General features: G+C 26.3%; 1 protein-coding gene across 1 annotated transcript in view; it reads left to right on the top strand.

The window, feature by feature from the left end:
- LOC124419767 (sodium/calcium exchanger 3) overlaps nucleotides 1-18,093 on the top strand; it is a 162,423-nt gene extending 144,330 nt beyond the window's left edge. The window contains exon 3 of the mRNA XM_046950338.1: nucleotides 18,075-18,093. Within this exon, the coding sequence (XP_046806294.1) occupies nucleotides 18,075-18,078 (4 nt within the window). The 3' untranslated portion in view covers nucleotides 18,079-18,093. The remainder of the gene's footprint in view (nucleotides 1-18,074) is intronic.
- Nucleotides 18,094-19,533: the final 1,440 nt, after the last annotated feature.

The following is a 19,533-nucleotide window of genomic DNA, read 5'->3' as shown; positions in this document are numbered from 1 at the left end:
GATCGTTTCAAAATCGGTAAATGTTGGCAAAAGTTAGTTTTATAGAAGTCTAAATAACGTAAAAAAATAACTCAAAAACTCTCGATGAAATTCTGAATAAATAATTTTAATGTAGACGTAAATTCATTTACCAAAATTTGGTAGAATAGGTCCAAAGTATAACAAGTAGTCCGACTTGACTTGACAGCAACATGTGTTAGTGAAAAATTAACTAACTCGAAATATGTGTTGGTAACAAAAATGTATTTGTATTGGTGCATTCTAAACACACAGAGTTTTATAAAAAATAAAATTTTAAATTTGTTTGAATTTTCAATACCAAAAATTGAAACTTTGTTTGTAAAATAAAATTCAACAACAAAAATGAAATGCCAATAAATTAACAATTTGTTTATTGTCAAAATAAGTCAACAATAGGTAAAAATATTCCACTATTAAGGCAAAAATCAAATTAAATGGTTTATTACTTAAATATAACCCTCTGATGTAGAGGATCATAAGTATAATCGATTATATGGCAGTAAGAACGTTTCAGAATATGTTTATATATCACTTTGAAGTGACATTTTAGCTATAGATGTTACAAAGATTACATTTAACTAATAATATCGTTACAATTGATAGTAATGTTTGCTACAAGAAATGGATGAGAGTGCTATATATAGTTTAATTAAAATGCGTAAAAGCTGTAAATGGCACAAATCCGTGTAAGTAGACACATATGGTTGATTTACTTCAAAAGTTGTATAACTTAAAATTCAGGATTATTGAACTATACACAACACACTCTTTACAATATTCAGAATTAGTTTTCTTTAAACTTTCACGGTTTTATCTAATTTATATTTACAAATTTGATTAAATTTTTAATTGAATCAATTAATTTTTTAATTTAAATAAAATTTAAAAAAAAATTATAAAAAACTTTTAATTATATTTTCTTTAAATTAATTTTTTCTAAGTTATGTCAATCTTCTAGTAAAAGAGCGATATCTATATGTATAATTCTTTATTGTCCTTAAAACGAAACAACGAAAATGTTAATAGAAAAAAAATCTCTTAGCAACTGTTGTGTCTTAAAGCAAATAATGTTCTTAAATATGAACATCAACACAACAAATATAAATACTTTTAACCAAATCAAATTCATACTACAACATACAACGAATTTCGTTATGTCCTTGTTAAAACAATAGAAAATCCTTGCCAGGGGTAAGTGGAGAGGGGACAATACTTGAATGTTTTTGGGTAATAAAACAGAGTAAAACTCGACAGTTTTCTGGGCAAGTCTGTTGTTGTTGTCATTGTTGTCTACATACTATCAAATTTATTTATTAATGTCACAAAAAAAAAACACGAAATAAAAAGAAACAAACATTTAACATTCTTTATTGTCCATATATGTATGTATATGTATATACATATGTATATGTTTATAAATAAAAAAAAAAAAACTTTTTTTGCAGCAACAGTTCTTTTTCTGGCCTTCTATTTTTATTGGTTTAGGCTTTTTTTGCAACTTCTTGTTGCTTTTTTATTGTTAAACGAGTATTTGTGATTTCAAAATGAAAGAACATGGATATGTTCTTATAAATAAATGAATTATGTTGATTTATGAAACAAAACAAAAAAACTTGTTCATATATTGTTGATTGTTTTCTTTTCATTTGGTTTTCCTTTTGTCATAATAAAATAAGACAGATTTTTGTAAAAAAATTTCTTTACAACTACATCATCAACCATGACATCATTTTATATAAATTGTTAGGAATTTTTTTTATTATTATTATTTATTCTTTGCTTTTATTACAGAGTTAGAGAGTTTGCATTTAATTTATACTTTTAGTATATTTGGCTTACAACAATTTGACCATTTTTTAATATTTTTTTTTGTTAGGGATTTGCTTAGTTTGACCTATTTCTTTCGTTTTGTTTTATGCTTTTGAAAAGAAAAATCCTTATTGATTGATTGATGATTTCTTTATTGCAAATATTAGGCAAAAGATAAGTATTATAAATACAAAATAAATTTGTAATTTATGCAGGATTTTAAAACAACTTTATACAAAGTAATAAATGTAAATTTATGTAAAATTGTTTTAGTAATTTGCAAGTATTTTGACATTGACAGAGAAGATTTAAAACTTTGACAATTAAATTGTCAATTGAATGTTGTTATAATGAAAAGGTCAAAGGTTGGAAAAAACTAAATGATTTAGTTTGTGTTTCTTTGAAATTTTTTAATTTTCATCAATTGGTTCCAATAATTGTTTTTAGAAACTAATATGAGTTTATTTAACACAGAGGGAAAAAAAGCGTACACACGACCGGTATCAAATTGATACAAAGTTTTTTTAATTTTTCAATAACATCCGTTGTCAAAGTATGCACGTATAGTTCTTAAATCAACAATAAAAATGCAAAACAAATACAAGACGCTGTTGAATCAACAAAAAATAATAATGTTGTTACCAAGTGACAACACTAAGTTGTCAAACAGAACTTTGCGTTATCGAAATGACAACGATGTGATTGACATAAAGTATGATCGAAATTACAGCAATACGTTGTCGAAATGACAGCGATGCGCTGTCAAAATTATAACTGTGGTTATCAAAATAATAACTAAGTGTTTCTGTACTTTCGTACTTTTTCTCCCTCTGTGAAGTAGTAATAAATAACGAAGGCCAGAACTCCATAGAAGTACTTTGGGATCACAGCAGTATTCTCATAATTATTATGCAGAAGTAAAGGACGCTTTTCAAGACCTTGTATTGGGAAGGGTGATATTTGTAACGCATCTGAAATTATACCAATCGGGTTAAAATCGTTTTCTGATCCAGTCTATTTGGCTGACTGTCCATGTATTGCTTGTGCGTAAGGCACAGGTTGCAATTTTGGATGAAATTTGGTACCTAAGGTTTTATTACTCAAGGGCCAAGCCGATTGAAAAAGTCGAAAATCGGTTCATTATTTCACCTAGAACTCATACAACAGAACCCCATGAAATGCGGTTTTGAGCTCATGATATTGTTAAATATACTTGTAACGCGATACATTGATTCACACATAAGGTATAAATAAGCCTGTATTGCTTTAGGCCTTATTATTTGACCCTATTCCCATACAAAGTGACCTTCAGAAAAGAACTAGAATGTCCAAAATTCACTCATTAACTCTTAAATCGCTATGAAATTCAGCACAAACTAAAATCATTAGGATAGATTAGAAACATTTAATTTTTTATAATTTAATTATTTGTCACACGTGTTTCTATACGAAAAAACACTCTTGACGTATGATTAATATTTATTGTAAATAAACACAATATTACTCATACGTGTATTTAAATCTTCAAACAAACAAAAGTGTTAAATAAACAATATATTTTATTACTTTAAGATGAAATGATAGAAAAAATCTATTCAATTTTCATTTAATTCCACCAAAAATACATTCGCAATGAGAAAAATATTAAAAAAAAATTAAATTAAATTTAACACACATTCAAAATATAAAAACTTTAATATTTACAAGTATTAAATGTTTATGGACATATTGAAAATTTCAATTTCATTTTCAAATATTAACAATAATAAACATTATAATAATTAACTAGAAAATTATTAGCGAAGCACACGGGCGTAAATTTTGAACAAAAAAATTAGAAAACAAAAATATTTTATATATAAAAAATGGAAAAAAATCTGTTTTAAATTGTTTAGCCAACAAATAAACTATAGACTTTGCACTAATTTACACATTTTATAATAATTTATTTAGTAATTTGTTTTGATTTTAAATAAATATAGTTTTTTTTATATTTTATATCGGACTCATAAAAAAAGCTACCAGCAGCTAAATTATGAAAAAAATATACACAAAAAAAGTGTTATAAAAAAGCAATTAAATACTATAAACAATCATTTAATTTAATAATTTAAAAAAAAAAATAAAAAAAAAATATTTATTTAATTTGCCAATTAGAACAGACTATATTAGAGTGCAATTTTAGGATTTTTAGATTTCAGATTTTTTTTTTAATTGAAAGAAAATCTAGCTAGGCAAAGTGTTTGTATATTTTTCCCTCTATTCACTAGAATCCTTTTTCCTTTATAAACTTTGTTAGTCAATCATTTTTGCAGATATTGCTGGTTTTTCTACAGCTATCTAACCAATTGTAATTACATCTACTTACTTTCTCCTTATTATTTTATTTATTTTTTATCTAGTTTTTTATTTTTGCACAAAAAAAATCCACATTTTCATCAGAGAGTGTGAAGTGGTTTTAATTAAAATCTTGCTGTTTTTAAGTATTTAATTACATCCTTTATTTCTTTGCATTCTGCTCGTTGGTGTTTCAAAGAAAAATATTTAAATAAAATTATTTCAAGTGAAATATATTATACATCAAAACAATAAACCAATTAACGTCATAACGAAAAACAAAGAAACTCAATTCACATCAAAATAAAGGAAACACATAAGAAAAAATCGTTTGAAGAGAAATTTAAAACTAAAATTATGTTAGAAACTTTTCAGCAGATTAATTTACATAAACCATAAGTATTTAAATAAAAATTACATTTAAGATTATAGACTAGACTATAGACAATAGACCTAACTATAGACTAGACTATAGACTAGACTATAGACTAGACTATAGACTAGACTATAGACTAGACTATAGACTAGACTATAGACTAGACTATAGACTAGACTATACACTAGACTAAAGACTAGACTATAGACTAGACTATAGACTAGACTATAGACTAGACTATAGACTAGACTATAGACTAGACTATAGACTAGATTATAGACCAGACTATAGACTAGACTATATACCAGACTATAGACTAGACTATAGACTAGACTATAGACTAGACTATAGACTAGACTATAGAGTAGACTATGGACTAGACTATAGACTAGACTATAGATTAGACTATAGACTAGACTATAGACTAGACTATAGACTAGACTATAGACTAGACTATAGACTAGACTAGACTATAGACTAGACTATAGACTAGACTATAGACTAGACTATAGACTAGACTATAGACTGGACTATAGACTAGACTATAGACTAGACTATAGACTAGACTATAGACTAGACTATAGACTAAATTATAGACTAAACTATAGACTAGATTATAGACTAAACTATAGAGTATAGGCTCGATTATAGACTAGATTGTAGACTAGACTATAGACTTGACTATAGACTAGACTATAGATTAGATTATAGATTAGACTATAGACTAGGTTATAGACTAGGCAATAGACTAGACTATAGACTAAGCTATAGAGTAGACTAAAGACTAGATTATTTGTTCTATGAAAAGAGAGATTGTTCTCTCTCTTCATATCAATGTCCTGCCGAGTTGTTTCTCTGTATGTATGAGTGTATATTCTATATTTTATTACATATCAAACTATATTTTTTGTATAATCTTAATATAAAATGTTATATCAGTTAATTTTAAAATAATTATAAATTCCATATGTTTGCTATTAAATGGTTCTATGTAATAAGCGAAAAAATTGTATTTCATTAAATGATATAAGCAAAATGTACTGAAAAAATTAACCACTTAAAAATGTATTTATTGCTGATATTAAAAATTATAAAAAATGACAAGCAGATAATTAACCCTTCACAAGTTTATTAAGCAATAATTAAATGAAATTGATAATTTTTACATTTTTATAGCGTTGACTTTAGATATGTTTCAAATATAAGAGTTCTCTGAAGAAATCAGAGCACAATTTTCAAGTGCAATTGATAATGACTACATAAAATATAAAATTCGCACTATTTTTTTGAAGCAATATTAGTTATCATTTTTGTAGGGCATTTAAAATAAATAATTTTTCTATTTAAACATCTAAAGTTTATGAGTAGTACTTAACAAAATTGATAAGCATTTTCTTTTTTTCACACTTTTCTCATCATTTATTTCAAGATTTAAAAAATTTTTTATTTCTAAAATTTTCATACTCAAACGCTCAGACTGCACTTCTTATTGCAAAAAAAATGTCAGAAAAATGAACAATGTTGTTATCTTTCAAAAGCTCTATTACAAAACTCTTACATCAACAGCTTAGAGTGTAAAAATGTTAAGTGCTACTTTAAAAATTATATTTTTCACATAATTAATGTACGTTGAAGGTGTATGTATTGGCTTGAAATTCAAATCTTGAACACGAAAAATAATAAAGTTATAACTTATTTTTATTAAATCTGATTATTATTTACACATTTATGTTAAATGTGAACATAGTACATTTCAACTCTAAGCAAGCGTCATATGATATATGTTATCTTCGTTGTGCTTTCGTAAGTATATTTCTCTTTTATTCTTTCTTTCAACATCATTCTTACATTTTCTCGAGTAACTTTTTATTCAATTATTGTTAAGTGTTTGTGAGTTGCTGGAAGTTTGGAAACTTTTTGCCAGAATTACAATGACATACAAGATATTTTTGTTAAATTCGAAATTAATGTTTTAGATTTATTTCTCCTTATAAACATTTGACATTAAAATAAGTTTAATGAGTGGCAGAGTTATGTAAATAAATTTATTATTATTTTGCTTCGTTCCAATAATTTTTTTTTCCACTTCTCATTTTATTTAGTTACATGTATTAAAGTTTCCTTACTTTCCTTCCTTTTCTGCCCTAAGTGCTTTGTCACTTATTGTTTCAAACAGCCAGACTGTCTGCTGCTACTGCTTACTTATCACGACTGCAATATTATTGACTTTTACCTACTTGTATGTACTACTTTTCCATTCTTGTTTTACTTTCTTCTTCCCATTTTTCTTTTAACAATTAAGCTGTAAATATTTATATAATTTGTTTTCTCATCCATAATATTTATAATGTAATGATAATGATTTTTATACATAAATTTCATTGTTTTATTAAAAAAAAATCAAGAAGCAGAATAAGGCGAGGGAGTTCTTTGTAGGTCCGTTTAGGGTGTGTTGTCATTATTATTAGTTTTGATAATAAATTTAATGATGGAAGACATCAATATTAATATTGAGCAAATGGGTGTATAAAATTAATTACATTTTTTGGACAAAAGGATTGACAAATCATTAAACAAGAATAACAATGAAAAAAGAGAATATTGAAAAATGAAAACGTAAAAAAGATTTTCGGAAAGAAACGATTTAATTTTTTATTGATTCTGACAACATATTTCAGTTCTAGTTCAGTTCTGGTTCAGCTCTAGTTCAACTCTAGTTCAGTTCTAGTTCAGTTCTAGTTCAGTTCTAGTTCAGTTCTAGTTCATTTCTAGTTCAGTTCTAGTTCAGTTCTAGTTCAGTTCTAGTTCAGTTCTAGTTCAGTTCTAGTTCAGTTCTAGTTCAGTTCTAGTTCAGTTCTAGTTCAGTTCTAGTTCAGTTCTAGTTCAGTTCTAGTTCAGTTCTAGTTCAGTTCTAGTTCAATTCTAGTTCAGTTCTAGTTCAGTTCTAGTTCAGTTCTTGTTCAACCATAGTTCAGTTCTAGTTCAGTTCTTGTTCAACCATAGTTCAGTTCTAGTTTAATTCTTTTTTTCCTTTTCATCATTTTCTTGGAAATTTACAAGTTTAAGTCGATAAAATACAGTGTCCAGTAAAAATGCCATTAATTTATTTCAAACACCTATTTTAAAGCGTTCGGTAAATATCAATTTCATAAACTCAAACGTAAAAAATTCAACGCATATGACATTAATTGTTTATTGTTGGTCAATAAAAGAAAATAAAGATTTTTCAGCGTGTTTTTCATATTAATGACACAGCAATGACATACTTATGTTGTCATATGCATGTTTTTTCCTGTTTTTTTATTTCACTATAATACTGGTTAATTATGAACATTAATTAATGGTTGTGTACTCATTTAATTGAAACAGCGTTGCTAAAGTAGTCAGTCATACAATACTTGAGTGCAAAAAAAAAATTATAAATATGGAATTATTGATGTTTAACTGCTTATGATAAAAAAGTTTTTTTGTTTTTATAATAAAGTTCAAGTGAATATAAGTTTATAAATTTTTTTCTGTTTAAATTTAAATTTTCAAATTTATATTATTTCCTTTACAAAGAGGTTTGTTAACCTACACTACGTATGTGAATGTTAAAATTTAATAAATTAAATATCAATCATACGTGCAGGAGTCCTTTGTTAATTAAACAAAGAATAATAGACAATGATTATGTAGTGTAGCATAGAATAGCGCATAGAAAACTACATTTATACACAAAAAACTTCATTTATATATAGAAATTTCAATCAAGTTTTCTATAGAATATTTAATGAAATGACAGCAAAATGTGTACCACAGCGTTAGCAGTAGAATTGAACAAAAATCTTTTTTTTTATAGAAATTTCTAATTTCCGTTAGAAATGTCACAAAATAAACCAAATAAGTGCACGTTAAAAATACACACAGAAACACATAATAGCAAATAATAGAAAAAAAAACTATAAAAGGAAAAGAACAAATAATATGAATTTTGAAAAGGAAAATAATAACGCTTACAATGCAATAATTCATCAATAGCAGCATTGGATATTTAAAAAAATCCAAAGGGACACAAAAACTAAAAGCAAATATTGTTTTAAAACTTGATTAAATACTAGAAAATGCAATATTTGTTCTTAGCTTAACTTCTTTTGTAAAGAAACTTTTGAAATTTTCTTTTTAAAAAGATATTCTTTAAATTATTTTTTGTTCATAGTTAAAACATATATTTGGCTATTTATTAGTGGCTACTCCTTGGTGTATATCTTTTGTCGAAATTTATTCACACGTAATATTTCGTGAGCTGTGGTGAAACACCCAAAATATGAAACTTATTACAGAAGTCTTAAAACAGTTCGTGTTGTACAAATTATGGTAATTTTACTCTTAAGACCTATTAGTGTTATACAAAACTGCATAAGAATATTATAATAAAATAAAGAAACTTATGTAAACCATTCTTTTGGTTATTTTTTCAACACTGACCAATAATTTAACACCTACATAAGTAATATATTTAAATACTCTACTGCGGGTAATGTACTAGATACTTAATTTGTATTGTATAAGTCTTTTGATGGAACAAGATTGATTGCTAAGAGGCTTAACTCCCAGATTGACCTTGAGTTTTTCTAATAGAACTCTGACCGTAGTAGACTGCTTTTTGCATTGGGGAAATCAAATATGTTTTTGTCTTTATCAAATGAAGTGTAATTTAAATTCGTCATTGTCAAATATGCTTTAGGTTGCTTTTGTTTTAGTTGGATTTTCCTTATTCTAAGCACAACTCATAGGTGTTTATTTTTTTACAAATTGTAATTATATATTCACTGTAGACTAAATATAGTTTTTTTTTATATTTGTTTATGTAAATAGCAGAATTATCATAAAGAAATATTAGAGCAAAAACGTAAAAACATATTCGACTGTTAAATAATTTACAAATTCTTATATAAAGTATAGTTTTGGTATTTTGATAGGCCATTTAAGATTAAGAGGTATTCTACCTTGGGGACTTGCCTAGTTTATCTAATAGATAAACTTAAGCTCTTTAAAAAATTTTCCTAAACATGTTTGTTTAAAAAAATTTTGTAAGACTATTCGACTTTCAAGCTATTTCTTTAAACAAAAAATGTGTTTATGTTGCTTAGAAAATTTTAAACATTTCCCAAAATTTGGTAGTAAATATACCGTAACTCCTAGGAAGCAAGGAAGAACAAAGATAAGTGTTATAGTCCGAACTCACACGTATACATCTACACATATATATGTATCCGGTTCCAACCGTTTAAACGATTCGAGTTTGCTGAAACATAGTCGACGATTTTATGAAAAATTAAAGAATAAAAATTTGGAAATATTGACAATAGCTTTATACAGCTAAACCGATTTTTCTGTCAAAAATTCATTCTTGTTCGGCTGCAACATCTTGACTCATTTAAAAAGCCAAGACATTGCTTCTTCAAACACATTTCTAAACAAGCTTCTCTGTCAGAGAAGAATATTAAAACAGAAAATAGTTTATTTTTTAATATGTATGTTAAGCTCCCTTAAATTGATACATATTCTTTATTTTATTATACCCTTCACTTTCGTGAGAAGACATGCTTTCGGGAAGATCGCTATTTAAAATCAGCAAAGTCGGTCCATAAATAACGGAGATATGAGCAAAAATCCAAGACAACCTCTAAAAATTTCATCAAAAACTGAGATTTTTTATTCATGCTCAAACAGAAATTGCAAAAAACAAAATACATAATCATACGGTAAATTTTGTTATTGTACTCTGTTTATAAAAACAAGGCAGAGCGAGAGCAGCAGATCAAGAGTAGCAGTGCGAGAGCAGCACTAGTGTGTTGTTATTGGGTATAATAATGAACTTAGATACATGGAATTAAGTATGTAGAGGATTAGATGAGAACAAATCGATGGGACTTTTTCGTTCTGCAAAAGATTCTTTTTGAATTTTCTATAATATTTAACGTAGGAACATGAAATTAAGTATTTAGAGTTGGAATTAGGTGAGAACCGCAAAACGTGAACTTATTTTTATATTTTTTGGTTTCTTAAAGTACTTTTTGAATTTTCTATAATATTGAATCTAAAAAGATGAAATTAAGTATGTTCAGCCCGAAGTAAGTGATTTGATAGAAGAATTTTTGATATCTACTTTTTTTAACACACCATGGTGAAGGGTATATAAGATTCGGCACATCCGAATATAGAACTCTTACTTGTTTTTTATTTATTTTTATTTATTTTTATTTTATTTTATTTTTTTTTTTTTGAGAGTGATTTTCATAATAAATATATTTATAAATGACAAAAATCATTTTTTAAAAAAAGTACTATGTACCCGAATTGGGTCAAGTTTGGTTTCTTCAAGTCCAAAAAACAATTCGTCAATAACATACTTTTTATACCCTGCACCACTATAGTGAAGATTACATGATCCGCAACATGCCACCAATAAATACAAGCCATGGACTATTAATTTTTCAAAAAAATAAACATGATCCATGTCTGCATAACATAGGACTACCAAACGGATTATGTACTCCGTTAATTTTTACTGAGGAGTAGTTTATGGATTACCTTAATGAATCGTTTGCTCTAATAATTTTTGCAGTGTGTTAATCATTAATTAATTATGAGCAATTCCATATAATTTTGTAAAAATATAAATTTTATATAAATTTTGTAAAAATAAAAACAATTTTGTCACTCTGTTCCATTTAAAGAATACTATATTTGCAAACGGTATCGTCCGGAACTTATCTATCATAATACAAGTGATATGAAGTAACTTTGGGATTTACTCTCGTTTAATCCTAAAAAGGTTATAATTTTAAAATAGAACGAAATAGGTGTTTTATAATTTTAAAAGATGTGTCCAAAAAAATTTTAAATTTATTAGTATTATTTTATTTTATTAATATTATATATATTATATATAAATTATATTATTTTATTAATATTATATATATTATATACCTAGGCCACAATCCTTATCATGAGAAAAAAAGGAACTCAAAGAATTAGTTTTTAGTGTTCAGAAACTCAGTTTCCTGAACGTAATTCATAAGAATCTTCCAATCAGTGTTAGTTAAAATTTTATTTCCGGAATAACATTACTTCCATGATACTTGGATCTAACATCGACGAACAGCGGCTCCAGAGTTTCACTGTCCTCTCCACATGCTCTACATACGTCTGAATCCGCACGTATAATGTGAGTCCACTCAAAATACGTACTATCATAATAACTTCAGACTTGCTCATTTTGAGGAGATTTTTCGTCTTGCTCACATCAGGGCCACCCCATAGGATTTTCGTGGTTCTACCTACTGTTTCATTATTCCAAGAAGTCTTATGGGATTCTATTACCCATATTTTTAGTTCAGCTTTTGTTGCGTCGAATGGTTTTGCGTTTGTCAAGTTAACTGCCTCGAGCTTCCTTCCCTTTTAAAGCTATTACATTCGCTCTTTCGTTACCGACTACTCCCGAGTAGTTTGGTACCCATATGATGTGAACCTTACCTCTTGGAGGTTATTCATTAAAGCTTTCTTACAATCCAATATGGTCTTAGATTTAGATCTGTCTCCTGATATCGTCCTAATTGCCTTCTGGCTGTCAGTAAATATATTAAGCGCTGTGGGCGCCATAATTATTCTAATCCAATTTACGCATTCCGTTATTGCTCGTACTTCTGCCTGGAAGCTTGTGTTATGATTTGGTAAACGATGATATATTTTTGCTTCTGGATCTTCAATATAGAACCCCAGTCCCACTTTATCCCCCAATTAAGAGCCGTATAACAACGGATTCTTACTGGTATTTACGCTAATGTTCCGCTTGACCAAGACATTTTATCTTGGATCAGTGTTTCGATGCTTCCGAAATATTCTGCGTCTGGTATACGATCAGGCACGTCCGATGATTGTGCATAACCTTCCAATGTGTCCAGTATACATTGATGACTTGTCCTATAAACGCTTTTAACCAGTTCGCCTTAAGTATATTATATATTAATTAGTAAAAAAGTAATTAAGAACTAAAAAATCACCTTTGTTACACATTTTTATCCCAAAATAATTTCAAAAATCTATCTTAGTAGAACTAATGTTAAAATTTGTTGATTTTATGTTTAGCCATTTGAACTGAGTAATGATGAATCAGTCACTCAATAATACCACTCTTTTATGTACATAGATTTTCTAATAATAATAAATCAAAGTTAATTTAATAACTACATTTCCTATGTAAACATTAAATAAAATTCTAGATCCATAACTATAATCCTAAATAATCCATTCTATATAGAAACATATTCCTTCACAATACGACAACTATTTATACTTTAAATTCAATTACTTATTGTTAGTTTTAAAAGAATGTACATATGTATGTAGTATGTGCTCAGCGTGTCTGCATATGAGTTTTCAATTACACAATCTGTTACTACATCTCGATTTACCAATTTAAAGTGTATATATAAAAGAACATGAACTGCCTGTATAATGTTTTCAAATATTTCCTATACTATACATACATATATACATACATATATGTATATGCATGAAAAGGGTAAAGATCGTGCACATGTGTTACAGTCAGTTTCTTTTTCAATTCCATATCCTCTTCCCTTTTCTTCCTTTCTTTTATATAGTGTTTTACTTTTTTTATTTTTATTATTTTTTTCTTTTTTTCAATTTAAAATGGAAATAAATATGGTCGAACAAGAAAAATGCTGCAATTTGCATTGCAATGAATGAATGAGTGAATGAATGAAGTTTATTCAAGTGTCAAAGTTACACATTCAGGAACATCCACACAAAATGGAGAAAATTAAATTCTTGTTTAAGTACTAATAGTGTATGTGCATGAAATGGATTTATTTAAACAATTTCAAAGTGACAAATAAGTGGTCATTGTTCATTCCATGACCAATGGAAAGTTATTTTTATGTTTGTTTCTTTTCATAAAAAATTAATAATATATAAAATGAACAGTTTGCCAAAACCGTTAATAATTTATATTAAAAATTTCCAAAATTTCCATATTTCCACATTTAAAAAAAATATTTTATTGAAATAGTGATTCTCTAACCTCATTTTTAAATATTGAAAATTACATATACAATAGTTTTTTTTTGTTCTCCATTTTCTATTTTCCTTTAAAACTTCCATTATAAACTTTGAAATTTGTCTTTAATATACAGACAAACATACAAAAACCGACCAAAAACACTTTATTTTAACTGTTATAAATTGCTGTTGTTTTTTCTACCATTTTGTACGTCTATAGTAAAGAAAATCACTCACTCAGTCTCTCTAAATATGTAACTGTATCAGTTTCTTCTTAAAGTCCCTGATGTCCTTTTGCCACAATGCGTCTGCGTGTGTGAGAGTGTAATGCTTGGTTGTTGTTTTTGTTTTTTTATTACTATTTTTACACTAGATATTTTACTCGCCCAGTGTATGTGTATTTAAATACATTTGTTTGTTTGCTTTTTTTTGTGCCAATGAAAATGTGGTTGTGTTAGTATTGTCTTATTTACTTTTTTTGTTTAAATTTGTTTTGTTTATTTAAACAAGACCAAAACAAAACATATGCTGCTTTTGATTGCTGGAAGAGCACTTTTAAAAGACTACATGCACATACGAAATAAAAATATAAAACAAATTGCATTTTGTTAAACGAAATTAATATTTATGTCTCACTGTTGGTGTGTGCTTTCTTGAGAAACGGGAATATACAAAATTAATACCACCTTTGAACGATTTAAAGAACGTTTCATTTACAAAAAAAATCTAACTAAAAAGGGGGAATTTAATAACATTTTTTTATTAACAGCAACTTTGTATAAACATTTGCTTAAAAGCAGAAGGTTTTTGAAAATTAATTAAAATAAGATTTTAAAAATTATTAAAGAAATATTTTTTCTACATGTTAAAAGACAAAATAAAGAAATACTTTTTTTAATTTATATAAAAAAGATAATTAATTTTCTATTAAAAAGTTTCTTGTGAATACTTTTCTACAGTATAAACATCCCAGCAAGAACTGAATAATAGCTCTCAATTGTAATTACTTACCTAACAACATACTTTTCAAAATTCCTACATATCGCCGGTATATAAGATCATACTAATAATATGTTATATAAATATTTCCTAATTCATTAGTGATGTAATAGAAAATGTACATGTTTTATCATGCGATTTACAACGACTAATTTTTCAAATTACGTTTTTGGTAAGAACTTGACTGCAGTTGTTGTGTAAGTAAATTTTTACATTTTTGTGGGATCTTATTAAAAAAAAACGAAAAATGTTGAAAAATTTGTTAAAAATTATACTTCCAATAAAAATTATATTGCTCCATTTAAACTTTTTATTTAAACTTGTCAATTAGTTTTGAAGATATAAACAATAAAATGAAAACTGAAATTATTAACATAATATACATATAGCTTCTACTAAAAATAAAATATGGGTATTTTGCGGAACTGATATAATAAACCCCATTATCTGAATCTGGGAGAGTATATTGGGTTTGTGCTGTTGTTTGTAACGCACAGTAATATTGGTCCTATGTACACCTTAAAGTATATCCATCGGCTTAGAATCATTTTCTGAGTAGATTTAAATCTGTTCGTCCGTCGGCCCTCAAGTTGCAATTTTGAAAAACAATTCAATGAAATTTGGCACATGATCTTCTATTCTTCCAGGGACGAAGCCTATTGAAAATAGTTAAGATCACTCCATTATTTCACCTAGCCCCCATACAACTGTACCCTCGATTAGGTCTTGTAAACCTTGTAATCAAACTACATGTCGAAATTTTGAAGATAATTAATCAAAATTTGGTAAATGATCTTCTTTGGTACGAAGCCTTTTAAAATTTTTCCATTTTTTCACCTAGCCTTCACACAAATGAACATGACGAATATGGCTTTTAAGTTCATAATTATGTTTAATATACTCGTATCTCGACAAAAAGCTGTAAAACCAAGTTCCATACTAGACTTGATGACCCTTATGATCCTTATAATAATAGAGCCTCATTTGAACATAGACCTTATAAAAAGCTTTTTTTTAAAATTTGAATTGTAGGGTATTATACTTATGTTTTGTAGGGTATTATATGGTTGTAGGGTATTATGTGGTTTTGGCCTCGCCTGACTATAATTTCTTACTTGTTTTATCTTAAGGTTAAATTTGCAGTTTTCATGAGATGAAGTTTATGGGACAGTTAGTTAGTTTGTTAGATTGATGTCGTGTAAACACCACTTAGAACCTTAAAAGCTGCCTGACTATAGATTTAAATTCGAATAGTTAGTAAGTTAGTTAATTAATCAGTTAGTTAGTTATTTAGTTAGTTAGTTAAGGCGTATGCCAAACAAATAGTTAGTAATTAGTTGTACCCTAGTTGATATTAGAAGTTTTAAATAATATTAATAGAAAATTACTGTAGAGTCGGTTTTAAATATGTAAATGCTGGGTAAGCACATTTATCAGTTCAGTTTTTTGGTCATCTTCGGAAAAAATTAAGTACTATTACCCAAAAAGTAAATACTAACAATTTGCTGTAATATTACTAATTACCGGGTTAGTAAGGATTTTGCTATGTAGTTATATGGCATGTGAAATTGTCAATAGCTTTGAGTTTCGTTCCTTGGTATAATAGTTTTATACCTTGTTTAGACAATTTCCTTCAGGAAATTACCTAATTTTAAGGAAATTAAAAAAATCCTGTTATTTACCATATTTTAACAAAGGCTAAATATATTTTTTAGCACCTCTGTCCATACACATAGGTACTTAAAATTTATGTAAATACTTTAAATATTTTTGGAATTACTTTTAAAATACATGCGAAATTACATTACCACCAAATAGTTGTAAATATAGTAAATGCCAATAAAATGTTTATATCATTCATTCGTTTTATATGTTTTGTTTTTTTTTATATTCCTCAAATAAGTTGAGTACAATGAACGAAAATGCCAACCAACCAATATACAATTTATACGTTTTGTTACGATGCCAAATGAAGTGTGGTTAAAGTGGTTGATTCTCACTACTTTTACATACAAAGGAGAAGGGTAAACCTTAAATTCAATTATATACATATGTATATATGAAACAAAAAGAGCTAAATAAATATAGTGTTGGAAAATTTACGCGAAACAATAAAACTTGATTAAAACTATAAAAATGGTTAAAGAAAATCATAAAATAACAAATTTTAGAGTGAAATAAAATAAATGCGAATATATACTCTCAATATATTTAGTTTTTTACGACGTTGTCGTGGTAAAAAGATTTTCAAACACTTTTGACTAAATTAAATAAATTGTAATAAAGATTAAAATTTTTATTACAATTGTAAAGAACAAGGATTAAGTGTGTAAGTTTGTCAGATTGTTAATAATTTGTACAATTTACAGTAGAAAACTATACAGTTGTGTTTTGTTTGTCTATGTTTTTTTCTATATAAGTAATTTCATCATTTTAGGAGATTAGCTAGAATCTATTGTATTTAAATACAAAAAATTGGACATTTTAATATTCTTGGTCGTACATAAACACCCATAAAGAAAATTTGTTTTTGTTTCCAACCTTCTCTTTTAAAATATTGATTATATCCCTAAAATTAATCAGAATTTGTTATATAGTTTATACACAATTGTTTTTAATACCAACATTTACAAAGATTATATGCCATTTTTAAAACAATGGGATATTTGTTTTGACTTTTTGATCATTTTTTGTTTTTATTTTAACAAATTTATTACTTCCATTTTGTTCTTAATAAAACAATTGGTTTTTATTTTAAAATAAATTTATTCTTTATACAGTTTGCCTAAAAGCATACTATACTTTCTCCATCTGTCTCCATCATTACGTTTTTGTTGTGTATATTTGTAAATATAAAACAACTAAGCGTATGATTGATATTTAATACAAACGAATTCCATAATACGTATACTACGAACTTAAGTAATATCTTAATTTTTTATTTATTTTTAAATAACAACAATTATTTATTAGTTTTATGTAAAGTGTATTTATTATGTTTTTCAAATAATTTTTATACAATTTATTAAGACCAATAAAAATTGTAAAAAATATTAGTCTATTAGTCTACTTCTTTTATTTGATTAAATTATCGATTTTGCTTTACATATTACAAGTATAAGTTGTTTAAAAAACATTTTTAAAAGAATTTCTTTAGCTTAGGTGCAAAATGTTTAAAATTTATTTTTATATTTATTTTTATTGTTATATAATTATAAAGTTTTGAAATTTTTTAAAAGTTTTTAAAACTATTGTCCCGAAGCTGCAGTTTTATTTAAGTTTTTCAATTATATACTATACTTACTTTCTTATCAATATAGACTTAGCCATTTTAACTTCTCAACTGTTGTTTTGTTCATAATTGACATAAATTTGTTTTTTATTTGTAAAGAAAAATATGAAACTTAAATTTGTTATACGACTTCTTCTAATCATAATTTTTTTCAATTTTTTCTCTTTCTAGGTAAGTTTGAAGAAATCTTAAGATAATATTTTAATTGGGTAAGAAATTCAATACTTGGAAATTGGAAATAATAGGCAATGCTTTTTTATCTACATACATATAAATAAGATGTCTACAAAATTGTTATACAAATTGTTGTAAACATTTTTGATATTTTTTGATTCTCACAGAATAAAATATAACATAACACGTAATAATTTTACAACTCTTCTTTGTAATTTGACACGAAAGTTGTCATATTTTTTTAAGCAGAAGTATTAATAAAATATTTTTTAAAATGTTTAAAATTTAAAGTCCTTTTGCTAGAAAAAAAGATTACGAAATATAAAACTGTGAACGCAGTAATGGATTGATGGAAAATTTAATTTCATTTAAGCGAATCAGTTTTTTGAACGTTGAAAACGATGAATTATTCCACCGATAGATACTTTCATTATTCACTACTGAGGAATGAAAAATTTTTTCAATTCAATAATAAACTTATTATTTCTATGATTACTCATTATTACTCATTTTTATTGGTTAGTTTTAATTTTCTTAGCAATTACTTTTGATACCATGGTAACTTACATAAATTCTAAAAATTTTCTAGTTGTTTTATAATTAAAATTAAATATAGTTTAAATTTATAAAAACAAAATTTATTAAATTACTCCTTTTCTTCATTTAGTGCATGTGTTTGAACATTTTGTAGAATTTTTCGTTTGCATAAGAAAATTAGAAATACATGTTTGGACAAAAAAAATAAATAATTAAATATAAAATTTCAAGAAAATTTTTAAACACATTACACTCGGTCATGTACAAATTAACATTTAATAAAAAATTAATTAAAAATTAATCAAGTAAAATTTACATATACAAACATATGTTTCCTAAGTCCACCTAACACACATAAACATGCACGTGTATATACACACATATAAACATTTAGTACTTGAGGCAAGTATATAGTTGCAACAACACGCAATTTTCTAAATGAAGTGAAATGAAAATGTAAAACAACAGCAATAGTAGTAATAACAAGAAAAACACTAATGAATAAATTTGTATACAATTTACATGCACAAAAACAGCAACAATTTCCTTTTTCTCTTGCTTCAATATGGTAACAATAATTCTAGTTGTACAAAATTCAGACTAAATGCATCTGGATTGTCCACAATCAATGGAGGGCAAAGTTAGTACTGCTACTACTTACGACAATAAACGCTTGAGCAAGTTTTAAATTTACTTTAACTTTAAATGTTATTCTCAAAGGTTTCTCGAATCTATTGATATTTGTTTTCAAAACTTTGTGAAAATTTAATATTTTGCATAAATCTAATTAGTTATCTAGTTATTTAGATAGATATAGATATATAGATAGATATATAGATAGATAGATAGATAGATAGATAGATAGATAGATAGATAGATAGATAGATAGATAGATAGATAGATAGATAGATAGATAGAT

This window comes from Lucilia cuprina, chromosome 4 (genome assembly GCF_022045245.1).
Source record: "Lucilia cuprina isolate Lc7/37 chromosome 4, ASM2204524v1, whole genome shotgun sequence".
NCBI classification, from domain to species: Eukaryota; Metazoa; Arthropoda; class Insecta; order Diptera; family Calliphoridae; genus Lucilia; species Lucilia cuprina.
Note: the sequence above shows the minus strand (reverse complement) of the source record. Positions and strands in the feature narration are given on the sequence as shown.